Raw genomic sequence first — 25987 nt, 5'->3', positions numbered from 1 at the left:
GAATTGGTGGAGTGATGGGCGATCGGGGGAGGAGAGTGTTGCAGAAAGAGAGTTTAGAAAGGAGCGGTGTGAGGTACGAGAAAGGTGCTTGACGAAGTTGCGTTGAACTCGGTAAGCCTCCCGGTTAACCGGCGTTGGGAATTTCTTGTAGATGCTGAAAAGATCACGCTTGCGCTTCACTTCAGATACGAGGGACCGTGTCACCCATGGGGGACTAGATGTCGAGGATGTTGGGTTGGAATGTTTCCGGTTGTTGTAGCCGATAGCAAAGTTAGAGAGGTGCTGTTGGAACCCTCGTTCAAGGACGGCTGCAAAGTGATCTACCGCGGCGTCAACAGTTGGAGAGCCTTCTGGTTGCAGAAACGACCAGTCGTGGCAGGAGAAATCAGCGTTCATAGAGTCCCAGCACTGAGAGGGAACTCGACGGAAGCGATATGGGAACGGTTTGCGAGAAGGAAGTGGCAGGTCTGGATCCGAGGGCAATGAGACGGCGAACTGGCATGAAACCATGAGATGGTCCGAGGAGCCAAGAGCGCAAGCTGTGTGAACGTCCGTCGCCAGCAGGGGTTGGTTCGTGAAGACAAGGTCTAGACATGACTGTGTTCCGGAAGATGTTGTGTGCGTTGGACTCTGCACCAGCTGATCCAAACCGAAGCAGGTAAGGGTGCGAAAAAGTGCCGCCCCAGCAGGACACGTTAAATCCGATGGGCACCACCGTTTGTGCTTACTGTTGAAGTCCCCAGCCATTATGACATGGTACGATGACATGGGAACGGTTACCAAAGCACTAGCTAGCATATCACAGAAGTGGTCTATTTCCGTGGTTTTGACTGAGGGCGGACGGTAGGTACAGCAGACGAGGATGGGTGTCGGGGAGCCTAAGATTGGGTGAAGCTCAACCCATACGGATTCACAGGTCGGACGAGCAAGGTCGTCGCGAACTTGGACTCTTCCGAAGCGATTTTGCCGGACAAGAATCGCAACTCCACCATATCCTCTGGTTGCTTTACATCTGGTTTTGCCAGAAGCGCTCCGAAGGTATTCAGGTGTCCGGTCCGGTGCTCTGCGAGAAAGCAAACTATCTTGCAAAACTTATTTACGGTGATGGATCGACGTTTGTCGCGAAGGATGGCTGGAAATGGCGCTTCACTCAACGATATGGCATCCATTGTTTGGTAGAGCATGGAGAGAAGCAGGCGGCGGATCGCCCAGCAGCTGACGAGTTTGTGACGACTTTCCGCCAGTTTGTAGAGGATGAAAACATTACTAGCGAGATGCTCTTCAACTGCGATGAGACTGGCCTCAACTTTCGGCTTCTTCCCCGGAAAACACTCGCCACTGCTGCTGAGAAAACTGTGGATGGGAGTAAGTTGTCCAAGGAACGTGTAACAGGCAACTCAGCACAGGACTCAGAGTCAGAGGATGAAGTGGAGCTTGTTCGTCAGCCAGCAGTGTCACACTCCTCAGCTGCAGAGATGCTGGACAAGTCCATCTTGTGGCTTGAGGAGCAACCGGAGGCGACTGCAACGCAACTTGCTGTTCTCCGTGAGCTCCGAGCTATGGCGTGCAAAAAGCGCATGTCTTCTCTTCAGCAGCGCACTATCACTGACTTCTTTCATCAGTGAGATTCGGACATGAACTGGAAATTGGTTTGCTTTGGGCATTGTTGCAATTACGCAATGCACACATACAGAGCTGTGATAGTGATCTCCGTTGTTCTGCATGCATTGATATGAGATAGATGAAAGTGTGTGAGTGACAGTTTTTTTCTTATCCGGAACATTTGCCTTATCTTAACACCGCCTGACTGCCGTCTGCCCAGAGGTGGTCGGATAATCGATGTTCTACTGTATTCAGCAAAGAAACTGAGGTTACGCTAAGTTTGTATGTACCCAATAATTTCGTTGTCATGCGTCGTCAAATGTGACATAAGCACTATGAAGCCCTGTGGCTTCTTCTTGTTTTCTCACTCAGACTTCCTTGCAATCGATCAAGTCAAGTCGTGACTTAGGCAAAACGGTGGAGCTGAAGAATGTTGCACTCTACTGGAACACGAATGCTCAGTCATTTGTTGGCAATATGGCCGAGGTGAGTTTCAGCCGTGATCTGTGCAGAGCATGTGCATGCGGAGTAATGCATAGGAGTAGAACATTCATTGGTATGAGTGTGTGTGCGCATTTGCATGTGTCCAATGCACGGTGTGCCAGATAAATGTGTGTGCATGTGTCCAATGCATGGTGTGCCAGATGAATGTGTGTGCATGTGTCCAATGCACGGTGTGCCAGATGAATGTGTGTGCATGCATGCAATGCACTATGTGCCAGATGAATGTGTGTGCATGCATGCGTGCAATGCACTATGTGCCAGATGAATGTGTGTGCATGCATGCGTGCAATGCACTATGTGCCAGATGAATGTGTGTGCATGCATGCGTGCAATGCACTGTGTACCAGATGATGTGTGTGCATGCGTGCGATCCACGGTGTGCCAGTAGTACCACTCTACACACCACTGTACATACCTAGTATTTACCGTGTCCAGTGAGGGGAGAAAAGTTTATCCCCGCTGGCGTTCACATTGTTGGTGGTGTGAATGCCAACTTTCTCAAACCGCACAGACGCTTCATCACATATGATCCTCTCAAGGCGTATTATTATTATTATTATTATTAGACACAATCTCATAGCATGTGACAAGCATAGCTAATGCAGGGACAGAATCCCCTGAGACAAGGGCGTTGAGCCAGCCACGGCAATAGTAAGCTAGGAAAACAAAAGCAAATATTCATTAACCCTTTGAGGCCCATATTACGAATATATCCGTACCAGTGTACAGTGCATACTTTTCAAAGCGCAACCTGGCGTAACTTGGCTGTCCCTTCACCGAATCGGACGATCAAAAGGTCTATCGACATTAGAATTGTCTCAGCTATCGGCTCGAAAAAACCCGAAGGCGATCCGAGGTCGGAGAGCGGAGTTATGAGACTCGAACTAAATTCGGTCAGCAGAGTCAACTCGGGCACGTGCATTTTGAACTCATGCATCACCCAGGTATTCGAGAATGTTCTTCGATAATAATCATTGCGTCTAGTTCAGTTGTGATAGTAGATCTTTAAACTGACCAATAGAAGAACAAGTTTTCAGACCGTATGGTAATGATAATAATAATAATAATAATGACAGTTCGCATTTCACTCATTGCATGAGGTCAACGCATCTGTTAACAATTTCGAGCCAAGCAGCTCTATCAGAAGCAGATTGCACAGCATCCAGAAGCGACAGATTAATGCATTGTAAGTCTTTCTTGACAACGTCGATCCATCTCAGACGTGGCCGTCCTCGGGGTCGTCGTATGTCTGTTGTGTTGATCGACATTAGGAGGGCTTGGAAAGAGGACGTGGTAATGATAACCAATGAGAGTAACCGGAAAACAAGGGGGACTTTAGATACCGGGCTGACTTAAGTGAACAAGAGGCAGGATGAGCGCGTTACGGGTTGAGCTTGTCGAAAACCAATTGTACTTCATCATGTGTGAAGGGGTTTTATGAAGAAATATTTTATGAACCAGTGTACAGAGATGGTGCTTATGACGAAAGGAGAGATGTGTGCTAGTCGATAAAGGGCATCTGAAGGAAAACATCGATCCTTGTTGTAAAGCATTTTAACCCTTTAAGAGCCGCCCCATACTTAAATGCGTCGTAAACGACGCATTCAAATGCAAAACTTCAAAAGATCGTAACTCAGACCAATCTCCCTCAAATCCATCGATCGAAATATCCAGGGCGAAGAGAAAACTCTCACCTGTCGGGAGAAACAATCTGCGATGCGCTGCGAGCAACGGTTCCTGAGATAAATCACTCGTAAGTTGAGCCGCGATCGCGGCAATTTCAAAAGCGCGCAGTGCAACTTTAGTATTGAGAATTTTGAGACTTTTCGTCACTCTGGTTTACTCGAATTTGCACGGGTTTCACTGTTGATATTGTCAAGAGTACACAGCAAAAAAATTGGAACTCCATGATCGAGTAAAAATTAATGAAATATCTGGAGCGGGACGCAATTGGACGCATTTGGGCCATTTTTCGTACTGTCGCTGCGATCTAGCGCTGGATAGATGGTGTGCTGGCTATCATGATCGACCTCATTCTCTTCCTCTCGCGGAGACCGTTCCAGGAAGCCCTAGATTGTGAGGATTGAGTGAGTAGAACTGAAGCTATGATCCGAGGAACACGAAAAATGCAGAATTTTGAAAATTTCCTGTGGCTCTTAAAGGGTTAAGTATAAATCTATGGTGGACTTCTAATTGGTTCCGAGTTGTGTCAGAAAGGCCACACCAAGCGGTATCGCAATAGTTGAATATAGGGAGAATATAGCACTGATAAAATAATAGTTTACACTGGATGGGCAAATGAGTGCAATGTGGTTGGAGCACCCCTAATGCTGAACTGGTTCGCTTGCATACACAGTTGACATGTGCGGCCCAAGAGAGGTTGCAGTCAAACATCACACTGAGATGTTTGTGCTGAGTAACAACACGGATAGGCATAGACGAGTCAGGGAAGTATAATGGTTGATCAGGAGGGGATGAAGAAATATACGTGGCTTCTGTCTTGTCTAAATTGGACTGGAGTTTCCACGTGTGCATCCACAAGACAGTGCTGTTGAATTGATGCGATGCTGCATGGTAAGGAGTAATTGTGCAGGGGAGGAATCAGAACAGACAAGGCCAGTGTCATCCGCATACAAACTAACATCGGGGACAACTGAAGGTAGCAAGAATAACAAAGGACCCAGAATGGAACCTTGGGGCACTCCAGACGTTACAGGGAGGGGATCAGACAAGAAATAGGACAAGCGAACAGCCTGAGAACGAGCAGACAGATACGATGATATCCAACGCAAGGCAGCATCCTCCACCCGGAAGGTAACCTCCAACTTGACAAGTAAGCCACGATGCCATACGGTGTCGAATGCTTTAGCGCTGGGCACGCCATCAGTTAGAATTCTCGGTGACAGGAGAGGCTCCATCTGACGCAAAACGCCATTCACGAATTGTAATTTTGTTGGGTCAGAAATCTGTGGCCAATACACGGGATGATTGGTCCTGGGGTAATACCAAGTGTGCGTTCGCTGTCCCGAAGTAGCGAGACTCCGAGATGTTGCAAGACAGTACCTCAAGTCAACCCCTTTCTCTGAGCACCACTTGACTATGCCTGTTGCAGTACTTGGTCCGACTTATTAAAATGTGCGCTTCGCTTCGAAACTCAAGCCTATGTCCAAAGGAGCACCTGTACTAAAAAATGGACCAAGAGACGATAGATAGGTAACTACTGTGTCGTTTCTTGGCCTGACCTTCTAGTTTTCATCTCTGCTGGTGTCTCAGGGCGCTTCTTCAAGTGCGTCAACCTGCAAAACGTCGACATTTTTTCATCTCCTCCAAGCTACACTGCGCTTCCTTGATTTTTTCACTCCATACGCACGATTTAGACAATCGACTTCCCCTCCTCCTCGTGCAGTACGACTGCCAGAATGGTGGCTGTAGGTGTTTTCGCCTGACGCTCCCACGACACTTTCAAATGAGGCGAACAAGTAAACCACCACGCATAAAAAAATCACTTCTCATCACCGTGGGCCGCGCGCGTAGAACTACAGAGTCTGATCTGTGTCGACATGACTGTCACACAGTCAGCTGCATCAGACCATGATTGTGTGCTCTTCCCTGCCTGTTTCACGAATCCACTGGCCCCGGAGACTGGCGATCTTGTGACGCATCGTGATCGCGGTTCCGAGGAGTCGGCGAGGACTCCGCACCATTCACCATGTTCACGCACCGTATTCACCCTTTCTGCGCTTCAGATTTCCAGCCAGGTTGTCGCCTGAAAGTCGACCTCAAGGGCGGTTGTTTATATCGATCAACTCAGTCTCGACGATCTCTTCTGTGATCTTGATTCGTCGGCCGCCACATCGTGAATGAATGCGAGAGAGATCAGCACAAACTGGACGGAGCGATGCAGGTGCTTTCTGAACGAGTTTCTGGATGACGCGTTTGCTGAACTTGATTCTTCCAAGGAAACAGCGACTGCAGCGATTTCAATCCGCCAGGAAGCACTCGAGAACGATCGCCCAGGAGTTTCTGGTACTCCGTGACAATTCCCCATCGCAGTGGGGTGTTTATTTCAGCACCTGGCCTTCTCTGTGTTTCGCGAGAAGCAACAGGAGTCCTATGACGACAAAATTTTCACGCAAAATGCTCGAGTCGACTAGGATCCTGAGGCGCTGCCTCCTTTGGGGTTGGAGCCATTTCTTCTTCAACATCACAAATCGACAACTGAAGGATAGTGTTAGGTAGCTGGAAAGTTTGTTCCGTCCTGAGATTATTTGAATTTGTTTGGCTGACGTTCGAAGCGAAACGCACATTTTAATAAGTCGGACCAAGTACATTGTGGGTCAACCTGGCCTAAATAGAACACCTTACGCTTAACCCTCTCAGCACCCTTCAGATCTGCAGTCTTACCGGTACATACTGGCTTCCAGTACTCCGAGGTGGTGATACGGGCCAGGGGGTCGCTTGCAACTTGACCCTGTACCATGACTGCTGGGGCGGAAGCGGTGTCGTCTGCCAGGCTGTTCCCACGTGGCCTGGTCACGTACGGACTCTACAGAGTGGATGATGTCGGCAGCGGGCTGGGGCACACTGGCAGTGGCACCACGAGGAGCTGGGGATCCAGAGGATGCGTATGACGATGACGCAGCTGGTATGTGGTTTCCCGCCTGTGAGTACAATGCAGAGTGCTGTTGGGGATGAGCGGGATTGGCTGGCACGGTGGTGAACGTCGTACGTGATCCTCGGGCAAGTTTGTCCTCCAAGGCAAGGACCTTCTTTTCCAGGGCTTCAATGGCGGAATTCTTTGCCGTCGTCTGACTAACCACCGCTACTTTCAGCTCCTCTACCTGGTTTGTCAGTACTTTCACCGTGTCCACAAGAATGGCTAAAAGCGAAAGAGTACTGACAGGCTCGTGCGGGTCGCCAGATGCGGTCCCAGTCCCACTCGTGGCTGATAATCGACAATCTAATTCTCGCACAATTTCGGATCTACTCTGCCCGACCCACTGCAGATCGTTTCGCCGGGCCAGCTCCTTTAGATCCTCATTCGTAAGAGAGCTCAAATCTACTTGTTCCGAAGCCATTGGAAGGCTTTCGAAAAGAACACGGGAAGAGCCCCAGAATCCTGAACCTACTGTCAGAATTCAATATCAATACTGGATGCTGACAGCACTGTGTTTGTGTGTGTGTGTGTGTGTGTGTGCGCACGCGCGTACGCACGTGTGCGTATTTGTGTGCATGTGTGTGTATGTGTGTACTTGCGTACGTCACATCGTACTCTCTTGCATGCAGGGTATGGCGGCCTATCTGCCTGGCGGTGACAGTGAAAGAGCTGTGAAGGCTGACCATGGTACGGTATTAACTATGTATGTAGTGTTCAATGTGGTACAGGTATCGCTTATGAGTTGCATGTCTTTGCAACTGCACACCGCACACTGCCATTGTATCACATGTTTCTCTATTTGAGGCGTGTTTTGAATAGTGAGAAAGCAATTTGATGTAGACTTTCCAAGATTTTACTTCTACGAGACAAATACACTTACATAATTATGTGCATGCGTATGGGTGTACATGTATGTGTGCGGGTGTACGCGTGCTTGTTTGTGTTTGTGTCTGTGTCTGTATGCACTTGTGAATGCTGGTCAATAGTTGTACAGCCGGTGTCTGTGGTGGCCAAGCTGGCGCTGAATCTGTCACCGGAGAATAACCCCAATACGCCCAAGGTACAGTGTCTGCCGTGTGCTGTTTTCTGAGATGTAGCGTGTGCTCTGATGTTAAAGGTTGGACAAAATGCTTGGAATAGAGCACGGTGGTTGGGCTGGAGGTCACTGGTGAAACGTGGGGTGGAGGTGATATGTGGGGTGGAGGTGATAAATGGGGTGGAGGTTATACATGGGGTGGAGGTTATACGTGGGGTGGAGGTTATACGTGGGGTGGAGGTGATACATGGGGTGGAGGTGATACATGGGGTGGAGGTTATTTGTATTTGTATTTATTCAACATGTCCTGGCTCGTCAAACGACTGCCAATGACAAATGAATGTGAAAAGAAGGGTGATAGCCAACCACGGCACATTGCATGGGGTGGAGGTGATGCATGGGGTGGAGGTGATGCATGGGGTGGAGGTGATACATGGGGTGGAGGTGATACATGGGGTGGAGGTGATACATGGGGTGGAGGTGATACATGGGGTGGAGGTGATACGTGGGGTGGAGGTGATACATGGGGTGGAGGTGATACGTGGGGTGGCATAATTCCAACATGTGCTAGTAGCCAACCCAGCTGCCTGTAGCATCACAGCCACCCACACGGTCAACGCATGAACACTTTGAATGCTGTGTCGTTCATTAGACTTCATTGCGATCTGTTTGGCCAGTAACTCTGAGCTCTGCTGGTCAGACCTAACTACATTGTTAGTTGAAACAACACCTCTTCCACGCCAAGCTTGTCCACTCAATAGCCATCTTCATGTTTGGCCGAACCTTCGCCACATCACCAGTGTCATCTTACGGCTGCTGCACCAGCCAAGAGTATGGTGCCGACTGAAACCAGCTTTGAATTCCTTGATGATGCCTGCTTCAAGTGGCTTCACCGCAGACGTCGTATCGGGTGGCAAGAAGACAACGACTACGTGCCCAAGGGAGAATCCACGGAGGTGGCCTTTATTCCAGACTGCAGCATCATGGCGCATGGCGTGTGTTGTGGCATTGTCCACCAACATGTAGCCTTTTGCTGATGCAACTTGAGCTTTGGCAGCAACATGAAGGTTAAAGTTGCGAATTGACTGCACAGACACTTTGCTCGGCATCCATGCTGACTTGTTGGAGAAGTACTGGACGCCTGCATCTGATGGGCTTCCACTGGCTGAAACATCTGGGTGTTTTAGCAGTGCCAATGACAACAAGTGAACAGAAATCAGTGCCTGAATCATACACAACAACAAAACACAAGAATAGGGAACTGAAAAACTATGCATTCACATGTAAAGCAGATCCCAACTCACACAAGCTTAGACTGAAATGAGTGAAATCTCCATCAACAAAAATTACATGAGTTCACAAATCACATCACAGAGGATGATGCAGACTTTTCAACACAGCAACACACTCACCTGACGAGTTCACAAAGAGGCCGATAGTGAAGCGGTCTTTAGCGAGCTTCTTCCCTTTCCGTCCCTTCGTGTTCGGTGATGCCAGAGTTCTTGTAGGCAACTGCCGAAAGAACAGACCAGTTTCATCAAATTGTACACCATGTCCCGTTCGACACCAGCGAGAACGTCTGGGAGCTCTTTCCGAGCAATGTCAACGCCAGCCTGGTTCACATCATCACCCTCGCCGTGGCGGACCTGTTGGTTGACAGCATTCCGTCACGTCCAGTCCCATAACCCTATTCGAGCTGAAATTGAAACCATCCGGAACGGTTTCATTCTTACCGATCCGCTTGGCTGCCTCGATGAGAATCGAATCGGTCATCGGTGCTTGCTTGGCTTCCATGTGGAGGAACCAAGTGTAGAGCTCCTGCTCCAAGGTGTCCACGTTGGACGCCCGGAGTTTCTTCTTAGCGCCAGTACGATCAGAGAGAGATGCCTTTCCCTGCTCCAACCACTTTGCTGAGTTCTTCAGGATACCACTGGGTATCCCCTGGGCTATCTCCTTGCCAAACTCTTTCAAGCACCAAACTGGTGTCCCGTTCGACACCAGCGAGAACGTCTGGGAGCTCTTTCCGAGCAATGTCAATGCCAGCCTGGTTCACATCATCACCCTCGCCGCGGCGGACCTGTTGGTTGACAGCATTCCGTCACGTCCAATCCCATAACCCTATTCGAGCTGAAATTGAAACCATCCGGAACGGTTTCATTCTTACCGATCCGCTTGGCTGCCTCGATGAGAATCGAATCGGTCATCGGTGCTCGCTTGGCTTCCATGTGGAGGAACCAAGTGTAGAGCTCCTGCTCCAAGGTGTCCACGTTGGACGCCCGGAGTTTCTTCTTAGCGCCAGTACGATCAGAGAGAGATGCCTTTCCCTGCTCCAACCACTTTGCTGAGTTCTTCAGGATACCACTGGGTATCCCCTGGGCTATTTCCTTGCCAAACTCTTTCAAGCACCAAACTGGAAACTTCTTCTGCGTTGGCTTTGGAACAAACTGGCTATGACGCACAAGCTTCGCCTTTCCGTCCAATGTGAAGCTGACCCGCTTCATGCCACCAGTTCTCATGGAGCCAGACTGCTGGCCTGCTTTCTGCTTACCGGACGCGCTGATAGCAGCTCCGGATGGACAGTCCGTATCACTGTCCAGTTCAACGAGTAGAGAGGGTTCATTCGATGCCATCGCTCTCAAAATACTCCGAAGAAATGAAGGAGAGGAGGGAAGTGGTGATTCGATAAGCAAAATGAAGAAGAAAGGGGATGCGGAACCAGGACGCGAACAGATTAAAAAAATTGAAAGCGCAAGTGCAGACTTGAGACCCTTCTCCGCCCTGCGTGGCTACACAGGTTTCCCTCGCGGACTCAAGGCTGTACGATCGGTGCACGGTTAGCAAAAAAGTGCAAGATGCGCGACCGCAATCGATTCCGCAACACATACGGCAAAATGTTAAGCGTTGCAACATCGATTTGTGAACTCGTTTCAAGTGTGTACCCTACAGGCACTGGGTCAATCACAATGCATGCTTGTAAAAATCATTGAATGTGTACGTGTGCATGGCCTGTGTTGTGATCACAGGAGTGTGATTCCCACCTACTTATACAATGTGACGTCATGCACGTGTATGTGCTGTGTACATTATGCGTCATGGGTCTCTGTTTCTTACATTGGCTGCAAGTGGCCCTGGCTACGGGACAATAACGCATTCCAGCAGGATGCAGCTGCCCACAGTAGCCACATGCTTCACTCAAGCGGTGTGCCGGTGCCAAGTCAACATGAACAGGTGTCGACTTCACTGGTGCTGTAAAAATCCTTTGACTGGACCGATCCACATACGCTACAGTTTCCACCGCGGCACCACTCATCTGTAGTTCGCCTACAGTTTCTGCAGCCAGGGTGACAGCCTGCGCTTTTTCTGCCACCTTCTCGAGGGTCGCCTCGCCCTGTTCCAATATTTTCTGGCGGGTATACACCGACTTCAAACCACGAGCGAAAAGGTGCACAGACACATCCTCCAGAATCTTGTCCACCGACGCCGCCGCTGTCAAATGGCAATCGCGCATCTCCTTTTGAAGGCGATGCCGATACGCGGGGATTGATTCGCCATCTCTCTGTGCCACAGAAAAGAGTGCGGCGAGTGCTCCGTTTGCCTCCGAAATATTGTTGAAATAAATCTACGAGGGCCTGGTACGGATCGTCTCCAGATGTGATGTCAGGGTACCTCTACCACAGGTAGTAGGCAGCTTCTCGCCTAAATTAGACGCGGTAGCAAGATAACGCTCCTTCTTGTCCGCCACTTTGTGGAGCTGGGATTTTATACTTAGCTGGCTCAGCCAAGTTTGGAAGTGGTCCGCGCTCGTGATCGAGATCGAGCTGGACGGACACCTTTATCTTCGCTGCCATCTCGCGAGTCGTCACGACTGCCACGAGCTGAGCTACTAGTATATCCTGTTCACTGCGCCAAAATGTTGGGTTCGGTTAGACAAGACAACATTGGTGCTAGTTTCAGTTCTTGTCCAAAACAAACTCCAATCCAATATCCGAATCCAAAAATCTAAACAGTGTACGAAAACAGTGCCCATGCGCTTGCGCATCAGTAAGCACGCAGAACTAAGCGATCACATGAAAGATCCGCTCACAAAATATGCATAAAACACAGAATAATAAAACAGAGACCCATGACGCATAATGTACACAGCACATACACGTACATGACGTCACATTGTATAAGTAGGTGGGAATCACACTCCTCTGATCACAACAGCCTGCTTCAGCACTGTAGCAAAAAAACCCGATTGTTTTCGATCTCCAAAGCTCGCTGAAGCGGTCATGGAGAGCCTAAGGTCACGGACTCGATATTTTTCAGAGTCAGATATCGTTTTTGATCGAAAAAAAAAGTCAATTGGTCAATGAGTTCGCCATTGTTATAAGGGTAATCGTTATAGTGATATCCTACTTTTACTTACAAGGGTAAGATATTACCGTAGTTCCGCGCATATAAGCCCACGGGCCTATATCCGGATATAAGCCCACCTCCGTTTATAGGCCCATGGGCTAATAAACAGACCCAAACACCGTTACGGACCCGTTTGTCAAGTGTATTTTTCACAATACCGGTACAGAGCTGTTCTTGTTGATGAGCCAGAAAACAAGAAAGTGGAGGGTTAAAAAAGAAAGGAAATTGAAAAAGACAAAACAAGTGCTGAATTTTCAGCAGTGCAGTATACGGTGGGCGGACAACCGCGCACGGACTTGTATTTTTTCGCGTGCCATCTGCCTTCAAAATTCGAATATAGGCCCAGGGCTAAAAAACGAACCATTATTACTGATTTTGTTTCCCGGAAAATGCATTATTTCGTATATTAGCCCATGGGCTTATATGCGCGGAACTACGGTAACCAGAGGGTAAGCAGCAGCATTCGGCCGTTGAAAGTTTCTGCGTTGACATTCACCACCACCATTGCACTCTGTGACCGACCACACACACACACTCACTTGCCCACAACAGCAACAAGAGGTTCTTTCGAGCATTGGAGTTTTATTCCTTCTGACAGCTGTTTTGGTCACTAAGACCACAACAGAGAAGGTTAAATGTTGAATGACTGGAAAAGAAATAATCACCTATTTTATACTGACTCTTGGAATAAGAGATGGCGCGCTAATGAGCGCGCGCTTGATACTCGAAGTGTGAAAACAAGGTTTTAGAAGGTATTGAAATCAAAGAAGCGTCTGCAAAGAGGTGATAGTTACTGCCGGATGCTGTAACCCAGCACGGATACAGCAGTCATGCAAGTAGCCTACCTGTATGTGGTCGGCCACAGAGCGCAATGGTGGTGAATGTTAACGCAGGGTAGGCTAGTGTATATAGAAATCAATGGAGTGATTCCGTCAGCTAGAATTTTATCGCTATATTAAAGGGTTATCGGTATACCTTACCGGTATAAGGGTAGGTGGACTGTAGCTTTTACTGGTGCAGTTGTTTCCATAGACTAAGACCAATGATGTTGGTGCTTACAGTTATATTTCTGTGTGACTATGCTCTGTTTCCTTCACTCCCCGCGCGCGTGCGCGTGCGTGTGTGTGCGTGTGCGTGCGTGCTCGCGTGCGCGTGTGTGGGTGTGTGCACGTGTGTGTGTGCACGTGTGTGTGTGCACGTGTGTGTGTGTGCATGTGTGTGCATGTGTTTGTGTGCGTGCACGTGCACGTGTGTGTGTGTGTGTGTGTGCGTGCATGTGTGCATGCATGTGTGTGCATGTGTGCGTGTGCACGTGTGCATGTGTAAAGGTTCGTGTCAATGTAGCACTGGGCAAGGTCAACGTGTGCGTCAAACGCAGCCAGGTACTGTATTGCATGTTCTCTGCATATTTGCTCTTTTTCTTGGGAGATGACGTATGGTTTGACTTCATTGTTGCATGCACACTGGTGTTACGACACTCTCATGTATATCAATCACACCACCACTCCACAATGCGCTCTCGGCCGACCCATTCAGTTTGAATGATATGTACGTATGGCTGAGCTTGTTGCTTATTGCTCTATGCTCAAGTAGCCATCATCAAATTCATTTCTGCCTTTGGTGGTTGTTTTTGTTGTGGTTGTTGTTCACCTGTCCTCAGCTCCTGTGCATATCTGATCTACTCAGCTATTTGCAACATGCGTACGAGCATCAGGCATCCTGGGTGAATCGTCCGGGCATGCCCGTTTCCAGAGATCGCCGTGCCTGGTCAGTTACGGTTCCAATGCAAGACTCTGTTCTTCTTGGTTGAAATGCTCTCTGTTCTTCTTGGTTGAAATGCTCTCTGTTCTTCTTGGTTGAAATGCTCTCTGTTCTTCTTGGTTGAAATGCTTCAAATTGCTATGGAGTCTCAGTGTGAGTAGGGCTTCTGTCAAAGTCAACCCAGTGTTGGAGGTAATCTCCACAGGAATTGGTCTGAGCGAGCAAAACGTGTGCGCCATATTGATATAACACAAACATGAGTGCCTGTATGTTTCTGCGTTGTCTCTGTTTCTTTCCTCTTAACGTTACTGTGCGCCTCTTGGTTGTTCTCGGTTGCTAGGTTCCAGTATGCCATTTCTTCTGTCGTTAGTGATGTCCGTGCACGAAGCACGGCCACCATCTCCTTTCCAGCTCTACTTGAACGCAAGTATGTGTAGTGCGTGGTCCATGTCTGCTTTACATGCTTGGCAGAGAAAGAGTGGCCCATTGTCAAAACTGACCATAGGGGCAAGGGGTGTCGGAGACCTCTTGTTTCATTGAGCTCGCCGTGTTATTTGTACATCTGCCGACTTTCAGCAACCTGAGATTGAGATAAGCCACCAATGGATGATGGAAGAAGACGTTGCGTGCTTGAATGTGTGAACCTGTTTCTATCAATACTGTATATCATGTAACTTTAGATGTATTTAAATTTCGGTACCAGGGACCTGCCAGGTTTCAGGTGTAATGTAGAATTAGGTGACCAGCCTACCCTTCACATAAAGTGCATACTCTAGTGCCTTTTAGGTGTAATCCAAATTTAGGTGCCTGAATTCTCTACCGAAATTAACGAAATTGAAATTACACCGAAAATAACGTGGTATACAGTAGATTTTGATTGAACCAGTCCCCCTCCCCCTCCGGATCTTGTTGATTCTGACTGACGAACTTGACCTGGAATTGGAGACTGCATGTGAATCTATTCATTACTTTGCAAACTTGTGTGTGCGTGCGTGTGTGTGCACATGTGTGCGTGTGTGTGTGTGTGTGCGTGTGCGTGTGTGTATGCGTGTGTGTGTGTGTACAGGAAGCTTGGGTGTGAATACACTATCCTGTATCAGCTGCACCTGGAGAAGACAAGCCCGGACCTTATGAAGCGTTTAGCAGTAAGACAATACAATTGTGTTCTCGGTGCATGTCCCAGTATTACAAATCTCAGGATACTATTTTCCGGACACCGATAAGCTCCTTATTACTAGTACCGGTAATGTATAGTTGTGTGTTTGTGTTGGGAATACAGTGGAACTCATTCCTTGTTCATTTGATTTTGCCTGAATTTCACTTGACGAGGCTTTGAAAACTTTCAAGATGTTGCCTGAAGTGTGTCCTTCTTCTTCTTCTTCTTCTTCTTCTTCTTCTTAGTATTATCGCATTCTTGTCTGCGAGAAAACTGAACTCATGTAGTATGCATACATACCCGGATTATGTGTACACATGCTTAGTTCTGACATATCTGAGGCACACTTTTCCCTCTATGAGCGGATATGCCGATGCCACAAGAATTTGTGTAAATGCTGTCCAATTTTGCTGGTCTCTTTGCCAGGAGTTTGAGTGTCGCATGGATGTGTCCAACATTGCACATGCACGTCACAAGGCTAGGATAGCGGTGAGGTCTTGTTTTTGTCTACACTGTCCACGGCCCAAAAAAAACCTGCGCCCCGTTTAGGCTGTGTAGATTGTTAGGTGTAGCCAGAAGCACGGTCATAATTGCATTCTGTTGTTCTCTTCACACTCCACATGATTCACCATGCATGAAAATAATTTTCTTGGAGACCCAATGTAATGAGAGTCAGAGTATTATGAGACTAAGGATAGACACAAGCTTGGTGCTCTTTCCACCTGGGTAGAAGGCAATCAAGTGCTTGTGGAAATCTTGAATTGTTGATTGGAAATAGACTGAAGCTTGTGTTACTCCTTTGTCTCATCACAAGAGAATGTTTCTACTTCCTCTTTAGGCTTTAAAACGTTCGTATGTAGCTACTAGTATTTCTTTGTGCACACGCATTGCTGTGCATGTTTCATTTAGACCCGGTGCTCTATGATGAAGTGCAAAGTGTGTGCAGACCTGTATGATGAAGTAGGTGCTGCCCCGTTGTAAAATCCGCAGAGCGCCTGTTTCGTTCAGAAAGTGTGCACGGATGACATCACAATGACGCTCGGCCTTCCGCCGGCACTGTTTGTTTTCATTCATGGCTGCTGTGAGCACTCTATTGGACGGCCTGGAACCTCTCTGTTTTTCATGGCTGTGTGTAGATGCGCAAACGGGACCTTCTGGAAGCTGAACGCGAATCACTGCGGAACAAAGATAGCGCCGAGTCGATTCTTGGCTGGCTGTTATCATGGTGGTATGCAGAGAAGGGCTCCAAAGATACTGGATTTGATGATGACAAAGGTGAGGTGTGAATGCATGCCACTGTGTACCTGGCATGTATCAACAGCTATATTCAATACCTGCATTTGAAAAAGAGAAATCGATGAATGTGTCGGCCCTTTGCCCTCATCAGGATTGGCAAGAAACAAACAACGGTATGGACCTAGTAGAGAAAAAATCTTTGTTCTAGGTTAATTTATAATAAAGAAAAAGGATCAAGGAACTTCAAGTTACGCTATAATGTCCACTAACACCACCAGTTACTTGACAATCAGCGCATGCGATAACATTGCACAAAACTGACCGACAGTACTGACGTTCTATAACTAACTGGCTATCAGCTCTAGCACGTCTTGGGTGCGCACTCCAACTTGGAAGGTTCTAAGTTAAAGCGTAACTTGTAGTTCCCTGATCCTTTTCTTTACTATAAATTAATCATTGGCTCTCCATCCGAGTCTGCTCTAAAATTAGATCTAGATATATCAGTATTCATGCACTGCTAGCATGGCACCTTGAGAATCAGCACCTACTCTAGTACTAACCACTAGGCTACACGCAGCCCTACCCCAGCCACAGAGCACACATTAGTGGAATTTGGCCCTCATCTGGCCACCACAAGGTATCGGGGAGGGGGCTGATTCCAGACAGGGGCGATGTACATAGTTGAGAGACCATTTTGGGTGGTATGGGGAATATTGCCAGTAACAATACTTGAAGTACCCGTAACCCCTTCGTGAATTATTGGTGTGTGTAATGGCTACTAAGGGTAGTCAACTGAGAGCGCATGGAGGAGAAGAGGAGGAGAGATTGTTGCGTTATGGTTGTTGTTTGCACAAAGAAGTGGCTACAGGGGAATTGTAGCATCCTGAGATGAGACTGTTAGTTTTGTTTTTCCTGTTGCTATTTTCTGTGAGCAGAGACACTTTTTCATAAGGTTGCTCGTCTCTCTGAGCACAACCGACAAGAGTTGCATCATGTTCTGGGCTTAGCCGATAGCGCTGTATTCTCGGCAGACCTACCTGGAGAGGTGGGTGATTGGCTCTGTCTTTGACATGTCCTCACTGACATGTTCTTTTAGTTTTCTCAGTCTGTGTGTCTCTCTGATTCTGTCTGTCTGTCTGTCTGTCTGTCTGTCTGTCTGTCTGTCTGTCTGTCTGTCTGTCTGTCTGTCTGTCTGTCTGTCTGTGTCAGACAACAATAGTAGAATGTCTGCCTGTCTCTGTCTCTGTTTATGTTTCTGCCTCTCTTTCCTTGTCTGTCTCTTTCTGTCTCTTTCCTTGTCTGTCTCTTTCTGTCTCTTTCCTTGTCTGTCTGCCTGTCTCTTTCCTTGTCTGTCTGTCTCTCTCTCTCTCTCTCTCTCTCTCTCTCTCTCTCTCTCTCTCTCTCTCTCTCTCTCTCTCTCTCTCTCTCTCTCTCTCTCTCTCTCTCTCTCTCTCTGTCTCTCTCTCTCTCTCTGTCTCTCTCTCTGTCTCTCTCTCTCTCTCTCTCTCTCTCTCTCTCTCTCTCTCTCTCTCTCTCTCTCTCTCTCTCTCTCTCTCTCTCTCTCTCTCTCTCTCTCTCTCTCTCTCACGTACACGTGCGCGTGCGCACACACACGCACACACGCGCGCACACACACACACGCACGCACGCTTACTCACTCTCTCACTCGCTCCAATGATGTTCCTGAGAACGGTACCTGGGTTCTTCCAAGTTGAGCACGCACCTGATAGGAGTGTGATCCGGTTATTATAGGGACTGCTAGCTACTGTAAAAGTAAAAAAATTCAGTGGTGTTTTGTTTTCGGCAACTTTGGTGCCGAAAATTTTACGGAAAATAAAACGCACCGAAATTTCGGTACGGTACTAGTACACTCACCTGGAAAACGGGTTTACCGAAATTTTCCCTCCACCGAACCACCGATTTTGGAGAATACTGAAAATATTGCAGCACCGAAAATTTCTGGTTTTACAGTACTCAATCTCTGTGCAGCTAGCTGTTTAGGTCTGGTTAGGTCTCATCAGTGGAGCTCAGAGTGGCTGGCCAAACTGATCGCAATGAGGTAGAATGAACAACAAAGCAGTTTTAACTTAAAGAGGCCCAAGGCGTCAAAGTCAGAGTACTCTAGTTGCGAGAAACACAGGAAGCTTTGCCTGAGTGACTGGTTGCGATGCACTTCCAAGTATGTGATATAATAATAGTGATATAGCACTGAGTGTATTTGTTCTGTTGCTCTGTCTGTAGCTATGTGCAATCTGCAGGTCGTGTATTACTTAGATTTTCTGTTTACGTTCTATTGCCTCTGTGTGCTACAGTACGGCTGTGAACAATTTGACTTCAAGCTAAAGCAACTTCAGATACGACTGGAAGACCACAGGTAAATAGCTGGTGGTGGTGGTGATGGAGATTGATCTTGTTTGCTAACAACACTCACTCAATTCCAGTAAATTCAACCCTTGCAGCAGAGAGACCGTATGGGAGTGTTTGAACTGAGTAGAGTGCTTTGTAAATGGCCACAATGGAGTTTGCGAATCCTTAGAAAAGTTACAACAGAACAAGCGGAAGTAAGTTGTGTCAGGGGCAGCCCGTTCTTGTCAACAAATGTTCTTTGCGTCCATAGAAGCTGTGCATTAGTCACCTGTGTGTGCCTGTACTTGTGTTGAGTGACTCACAGTCAGCTTGTTTGATCTTTGACCCGTTTCCTCTTCCACTCTCTGACACGCGTGCATGCACTTTATATTTGTATGAATCGGGGTATCGATTGCTTGTACACGTGCATCATTTGTATGCTTGTTCTGTTTCTCACTGTTCATACTTCTGTTGTCGTTGTAGAGTGCACTTTGATGTGTTGTGCGAGTGCCGTGTTGTATTGGCGAGTTGTGTGGGTCTGCACATCCACAGTGGGTCTGCACATCCACAGTGTTGCTGTTCTTGAGTGCAACACTATCCACTTTCATGCGTTTTGGCTTTGCATTCCTGATTTTGGCATTGTGAACCAACCCAAAGATAGATTCATGCAATTGTTTCTCTATTGCACATCTCTTTTGTCTTCCCTACTTCCACTTCCTTAGGAGAGATGTATTGGTTGCGACCATGACAGGTGCTGGTGTCTCGCTATGGCAACGTGCCAGTGCCAAAGCTTGGGGGTGAGTCTATACTCTTAAGAGCACCAGTCTTCTCTGATTCTTGATAAGGAATATTGTAGCAGCCATAGAAGGACGAACAAGTTTTGCTCCCTTGTTGCTCCTGATTGGCGGTGTTCTACACTTCTTGGTAATTACTTCCTGAAATACTCGGCTTTTGTGGGACAAAGTTGTTTTTGTGCTGTTTCATTCTCAGGCTCAAGTACCAGGTGGAAGATGTTCTGGTGATTGGTAGAGCATCTCGCCGCACTGGTGGTGACCCACCCACGCTGTTGTCTGCAAAGATGGCCAGTACCGATGGTAGGGAAATTCCCCTAACGTTAATATCAGTGGTTAGAGCATCGCTGGCCTCAAGCAAAGGTCCCTGCTTCGAGTCCTGGTGGTGACAGTCAGTTTTTTCTCTCCAGACCTTTCCCGTTTGCATCTTTCCCTCAAACCAATGAATACCCTATTTAAAGATTACATGCGCATTTCTATTGCAAAGTGACTTGCTGCTTTACATGTATGTGCTGCTGTGGATGGAAGATGTTGGTGTGTTGGCCTGTTCGTGATAGCAGTGCAATCTGCTTTCCTCAATCACCAGTCTCCCATAGAACTTTAACACAGAAGTCCTTGTTCACTTGTGCCGATCTGCTCTGTGTTTGCGACTGGTGCAGAGGATGGCCTCTTCCAGCTCGTCTTTGAAGCCAATCCACACGACTGTCCTGAAGACTTTCGCTTCCTCGCCTCACTGAAGCCTGTACAGCTCTTTTATGAAGCGGTAAGCTACATTGTCAATCTATAAACATCTAAGCATTCGGGTATAGGTATAATGTCAAATGCACACTCTTCAGCTTTTGGTGTATGTGTCTACCTGGGGTGTATGTGTCTACCTGGGGTGTATGTGTCTACCTGGGGTGTATGTGTCTACCTGGGGTGTATGTGTCTACCTGGGGTGTATGTGTCTACCTGGGGTGTATGTGTCTACCTGGGGTGTATGTGTCTACCTGGGGTGTATGTGTCTACCTGGGGTGTATGTGTCTACCTGGGGTGTATGTGTCTACCTGGGGTGTATGTGTCTACCTGGGGTGTATGTGTCTACCTGGGGTGTATGTGTCTACCTGGGGTGTATGTGTCTACCTGGGGTGTATGTGTCTACCTGGGGTGTATGTGTCTACCTGGGAAGCCACTAGACTGATTGATTCTGTTGTCACAAACCCGCGCCACTGTTGTGACATATGCACGCATAGCAGAGACCAAGCTTTTCCTTTTTTCATGTTTTCCCATTTTCTTCTATGATTTGATTCGTTAGCTGCGATGTGCTCTTGTGTTCAGTACTGAGCAGATCTTTGTTATTTATTTGTGTGTTTTCAGGCAACATGGAAGGGCTTGCTGCAGTTCTTCTCGCTTCCTGACTCCAGAGAGTAAGTGTCAGTGTAGTGCTTACCCCGGAATGGGTACCTTGATGGAATCAGTTGTTTTCAAGTGTCATCACTGTCATGGTTACAGTATCGGTGGATGTATTGTACTGAGCCCCAAGAGACTGAAGGCCGGTGGGACTTCTAGCTTTGAACACAACTCCTATTGGCTATCTGATACTAGTCAGCATAGTTATGTTGTGGATTAACAGCCTGTTTAGCACACTTAGCTGGGCTGTGGTACACATTCACGATCTCATTTCACCTTGCTTAGCCCAGTTGGTGTTTGATTGTATTCACGCTGCAGGTTGAATGAACTGACGACAGACTTGTTGCTGTTGCTGAGTGCCCGCACATCGACAAGCTTCCAGTATCTTGTCAACCACAAAAAGGTATGTGTGCCTTTGCAGTGCCTGAGTCATGAAACGGCTAACTCTTCACCCACCCTTCTTGTTGACTAGAGGACCCATATCACGACGTGTTGAAGTAAATTAGGTCAAATCGAATCTGTGAGCTGAGGATTATATTCTGTATGATCTTGCTTGTCGGCAGTGGACTTTGGGAATCACTGGATCTCCTTCCGTATAGAAGTACAATGTACATTTATAAGTTGTTGAGGCTAATTGAGTGATTGCCATTTCTTCCACTTTGTCCAGACTCTGGCACTGAATGTCAAGCTGCGCTCACCAATCATCGTCATCCCAGACCATGGAAAACTGAACGGGTGAGCCAAGTTTCGTGGCAATTTGTCGTGTGTCATGTGTCATGCGCCATACAACATGCCTGTCTTGATTTTGTTGACTGTTTTAATATTGGAAACCTGGAGCTCCATGCAATTGAGAAACTGTCAAAATGCTTTCCTATTTCCAAGATTGCCACCTTTAATATTGAGAGCTTGTGAGGCATATGAGTAGCACGTCTGTTGCAGATATTTAAGTTAGGAGTATACTTACATGTATTTGAAGATGGGCATAACACGGATGCTAGGTCTTAAACTGCTGAACGCGTTCGTTTTGAGCACGGCGAGAGGAAAAGAGTGATCAACTCCCCTTAACACTTTGGGCTTTCACTTGCCACGGCTAAACATCCGGTATTTGAGTGAGCCGCGGAACATCCTCCATAACATTGAAACCATTGGTATTTGTAGATACAAACCTATTGCCTGATGATCGTAGTAATACGTGAAACACGGAGTTGCGACACAGCTTCCAATCTCTCTTGTGTAAATACAAATCTATATATGAGCCAGCGCAAGCGAAAAACCGGATAACGGAGCTACGTCATGAACTGAGAAAACGGCTTGAGAAGTTTGAATACGGGAAATCCCCATTCAGCGAAGCGTGTCGCGTGTTCAATGCTTTGCTACGTCACAAGTATGTGACGTAGTGTTCTATGGCGCGGACCATCGCGCAGCTGAGTTCCTCAGCTTTCTTGTGCTTTTTATTTGAAGGAAATCCGTCAAGGGACGGCTGAGTTTCGGTCGCTTGACTGAAGTCGATTTTACTCTGGAGGATCGTGCTTGCACTCTTCGCTCTGAAATTTGAAAATAGTTTGGCCTTTGAAGTTAGTCGATGATTCTTTGACAGCATGAGCAGACGAGCTACGTTCACCGTGGACGATGCCCTCGCTGCTCTGCTCCTTGAAGACGAGGAAGAATTTGTACGCTCAGTTGCTCTTGACGGGCCACCTGTCCAAAATGTTTTGGAGGAATCTGACGACGATGATGACAGTAGTGACAGCCATTTCCTCGACAAGGAGCTCGACATCGATATTGCTGCCCATCGGTATGATGAACTGAGCAGCACCGACGACGGTGATGGAGAAGAAGAGACAAGCGATACTGACGATGTATTTGAGGACCTAGATGCTGGTATGGACGTTCCCCAACATGCTGCAACTGCAGCCACAGTTTTGCCAAGATGTGGATGTTCAAAAAATTGTTTGTCACTATTTTCTATTGAAGATGTTGATCAGAATCGGCTGAACATGGCAGAGCTGGAGCGACCTGATTTTGATTTACTGCTGAGTGGTGTGCTGGAGGCTATGCATTGTGGAGACAAGCTCACTGTCCACCAGAAAAAGCGTAAACGTTCAGCTTTCAAGTACGCTTTCCAGAGCAAGCGAGTGTGTGCCGGTGCGTTCCGCTACATCTTTAACATCAAGAAAGATAAACTGTGGAGTTTGTGTAAGCACGTGGAAAGCAACGGTGCAACGGCGCGGCGACACGGCAATGCTGGTCGACGACCATCAAACGCTTTCACGTTTGAGGAAGTCAAATACGCGGTTACTTTCATAAAGTCTCACGGCGAACACTATGGCATCCCACACCCTGCACCACTACATGGTCGAGATGGCGTTCCTCCCGTGTTTTTGCCTGCAAGCCAGACATACAAGGCTGTGCACAAACTGTATGTTACTGCAGGGAACTCGGCTGGCATTCGTGTCATGGGAGAATCTTCCTTCCGCAGCATCTGGCACCAATGTACGCCGCATTTGAAATTTATGTCTCCACGGACTGACGTGTGTGATCTGTGCGAGAAACTACGCCGTCGGGTCATGTCAGCTTTGACTGAGCAGGATAAGGTGGCCGCCTGTTCAGCACTGCAAGATCACATTGCAGCAGCACAACATGAGAGAGACTACTATCGTGGCGCTACTATCTCTGCTGCCGAACAGCTACAAGCCAGTGCCCAGTGTGCGCCACCATGTGCTCCATGCTCGCAAGCCACGTTCAAAACGCATTATACATTTGATTTTGCGCAAAACGTCAGCATACCTCAGGAGTGGCGACAAGTAGGTCCTCTCTACTTTAAAGTTCCAAGGAAAGTGCAGGTGTTTGGGGTGAACAACGAAGCTGTTCCGCACCAAGTGAACTACTTGATTGACGAGACGGACACCATCGGCACAAATGGCTCCAAGAGCCATGGCCCCAACAGCGTTGTAAGTCTCCTCCACCATTTCTTCGCACACCATGGTTATGGCGAAGAACAGTGTATCCTCTCTGCAGATAATTGCTGTGGCCAGAACAAGAATAAAACTGTTGTTTCCTACCTTGCATGGCGCTGTATGTCTGGCTTGCATAAGTGTATTGAGCTGCATTTCATGATCACAGGCCACACCAGATGTTTGGTCGATGGCTGCTTTGGTTTGCTGAAACGCAGCTATAGGCGCAATAATATCTATAGCATGGCCCAGTTAGCTGATGTAGTGAATGGTAGTGCTGCATGCAATCAGGCGCAGCTTATTCCTGGCTCCAATCTGGAGTGGCGTGAGTGGGATAAGTTCTTTATGCAGTTCTTTAAGCCCTTGGTCGGCATTTCCAAGCTTCACTACATGCGCTTTTCCAGTGCTGAGCCTGGTGGAGTGTATTGCAAAGAGAATGTTCATGCTGCTGAGCAGAGGCTTGCCTTGCTGAAAGTGCCTGCAGAAGATTTGCTTCGTGCTGGTCTGCCAAAAGTCCTCAGTCCTGCAGGACTGACTGCAGAGAGGCAGCAGTACCTCTTTTCTCACATTCGCGAGCATGTTCCATCAGAGTTCCAAGATGAAGTTTGCCCGCCACCTACTGCATCTGCAGAGTGAGACAACATCCTCGCCGACCAGCCTGACATAGCACTTTGATCATTTCACATTCGTTTCTATATTCGTGTATATACTTGTGCTATTGCTCAGTTACACACTTGCGTAACATTGCTCTTGATTACGCCTATTTGCGTAGATGCTCTCATGTACTCTAAAGAGTCACTTGATGCTATGATGTATAGAAGACTCAATATCATGTTACCTATATGTACAGTATCTTTCACTTGATTTAATAATACTCTCCATCTGCTTCATTGGGAAAGCTTTGTTTGGGCCATCAATTATTCGTTCAACACCGCTTGATTGTTTGCGTGCGCTTGAACATCATTTTCCGTATGTTTCGCAAGGACATAGGTGCAGACAAATGACTGTATCTATGGTGTTTCTTGAGATTTTTGAGTCTGGTTTTTTTTATTGGTTTCTGCATGAAATTCTGAAAGCTCTCGTATTGAAATCTCAAAATCGCCCTCCAAGTCCATTATCTGGGTTTTCGCTTGTGCTGGCTCATATTTTCTGAAAGGTATGACACTACTGAAGTCAGAAACACTCACATCAAGTCCAACAATATCTGGAAAGTTGCACATTTGACTGTTAGAAAACAAGCGTTCGACAAAATATGCGATAATTTTCTGACTGTCCAGTTCGAGCTGTATTTTCCAACAGCCAAACACATACTCACCTGATTTATGCTGCAAAGTGCCTCTGGTGGTACAGAGAGAAGCAGTCGCAAGCAGAGACATGCAGAAGCTGGTCGCAGGCTGCACAGTAGGTGACGCATCGCCGCTCAGCTTTTTCCAACTCGTAGCAGTTGACACAGTTGCGCTTCAGATCTGGTGAGTGCTTGGGCACATGCATGAGAAACTTGAACTGGAGTAGGTGCCTGTGGAGGTGCAGAGTATCGACGCTTTGGCAGTGGAGCACCAATGTCGAGATTTGCAAGCTGCCGGATCAAGTTCACACGGAAGCTTGTGCGTCGGTGGTGTCGTCGGCGTTCTATTGCACCCGGATGATCGGCATGGTAGAGTTCGAAATGCGGTAGCTGTTGGTGGCTCCAATATCCAACATGTCCAAGAACAGGCTTTTCCAATACTTTCTGCATCGCCTCAGTGTACAGTAAGCTGCCACATGTTGATCGAACAGGTCAACACCCCCCCCCCCCCCCCCCATGCTCTTGTTGTAATCAGCAATGGAGATTGGCTGGGGGATGTTGACCTGCGCATATACCCCATTCACTTTCCTGTTTCGAGTCACCTGGACTTGGTCATGGCCCTTGTGTGCTGTTGACAGCACACTGACACATCGCTTGTCTTTCCACTGCTGATACACCACTGGACCATCTCTCACGTAGCGCAAAGTGCCAGTGGGCGCTTGCCCCTCAAGTTGCTTCGTATCTGTCTTGAATAAATCCGGCACCTCGCGTCGGTTGAGCCGGACTGTGCCTACCAGGTATGTGTGCCGATCCAGGAGACTCTGTGCCAGCTTAGCCGAGGTGTAAAAGTTGTCGGTGAAAAGCACATG

At 47.7% G+C, this 25987-nt stretch overlaps 1 protein-coding gene across 2 annotated transcripts in view; it reads left to right on the top strand.

Moving 5' to 3' along the window:
- The window catches only part of LOC135815577 (intermembrane lipid transfer protein VPS13C-like), a 104405-nt gene that overhangs the window by 10691 nt on the left and 67727 nt on the right, over nucleotides 1-25987 (top strand). For both annotated transcript variants that reach the window (XR_010553308.1, XM_065328890.1), the window contains exons 9-25: nucleotides 1975-2088; nucleotides 7393-7450; nucleotides 7750-7823; nucleotides 13529-13582; nucleotides 13861-13967; nucleotides 14302-14388; nucleotides 15028-15106; nucleotides 15544-15606; nucleotides 16254-16392; nucleotides 17289-17398; nucleotides 18666-18727; nucleotides 19422-19496; nucleotides 19690-19793; nucleotides 20150-20253; nucleotides 20847-20896; nucleotides 21198-21282; nucleotides 21547-21614. Coding sequence is in view for 1 of the 2 variants with exons in the window: in XM_065328890.1 (XP_065184962.1) it covers nucleotides 1975-2088; nucleotides 7393-7450; nucleotides 7750-7823; nucleotides 13529-13582; nucleotides 13861-13967; nucleotides 14302-14388; nucleotides 15028-15106; nucleotides 15544-15606; nucleotides 16254-16392; nucleotides 17289-17398; nucleotides 18666-18727; nucleotides 19422-19496; nucleotides 19690-19793; nucleotides 20150-20253; nucleotides 20847-20896; nucleotides 21198-21282; nucleotides 21547-21614 (1433 nt within the window). In the remaining variant the exon portion in view is untranslated. The remainder of the gene's footprint in view (nucleotides 1-1974; nucleotides 2089-7392; nucleotides 7451-7749; nucleotides 7824-13528; nucleotides 13583-13860; nucleotides 13968-14301; nucleotides 14389-15027; nucleotides 15107-15543; nucleotides 15607-16253; nucleotides 16393-17288; nucleotides 17399-18665; nucleotides 18728-19421; nucleotides 19497-19689; nucleotides 19794-20149; nucleotides 20254-20846; nucleotides 20897-21197; nucleotides 21283-21546; nucleotides 21615-25987) is intronic.

Source organism: Sycon ciliatum, chromosome 4 (genome assembly GCF_964019385.1).
Source record: "Sycon ciliatum chromosome 4, ocSycCili1.1, whole genome shotgun sequence".
In the NCBI taxonomy this organism is placed as follows: domain Eukaryota; kingdom Metazoa; phylum Porifera; class Calcarea; order Leucosolenida; family Sycettidae; genus Sycon; species Sycon ciliatum.
This window is presented reverse-complemented; position numbering and strand designations above follow the sequence as displayed.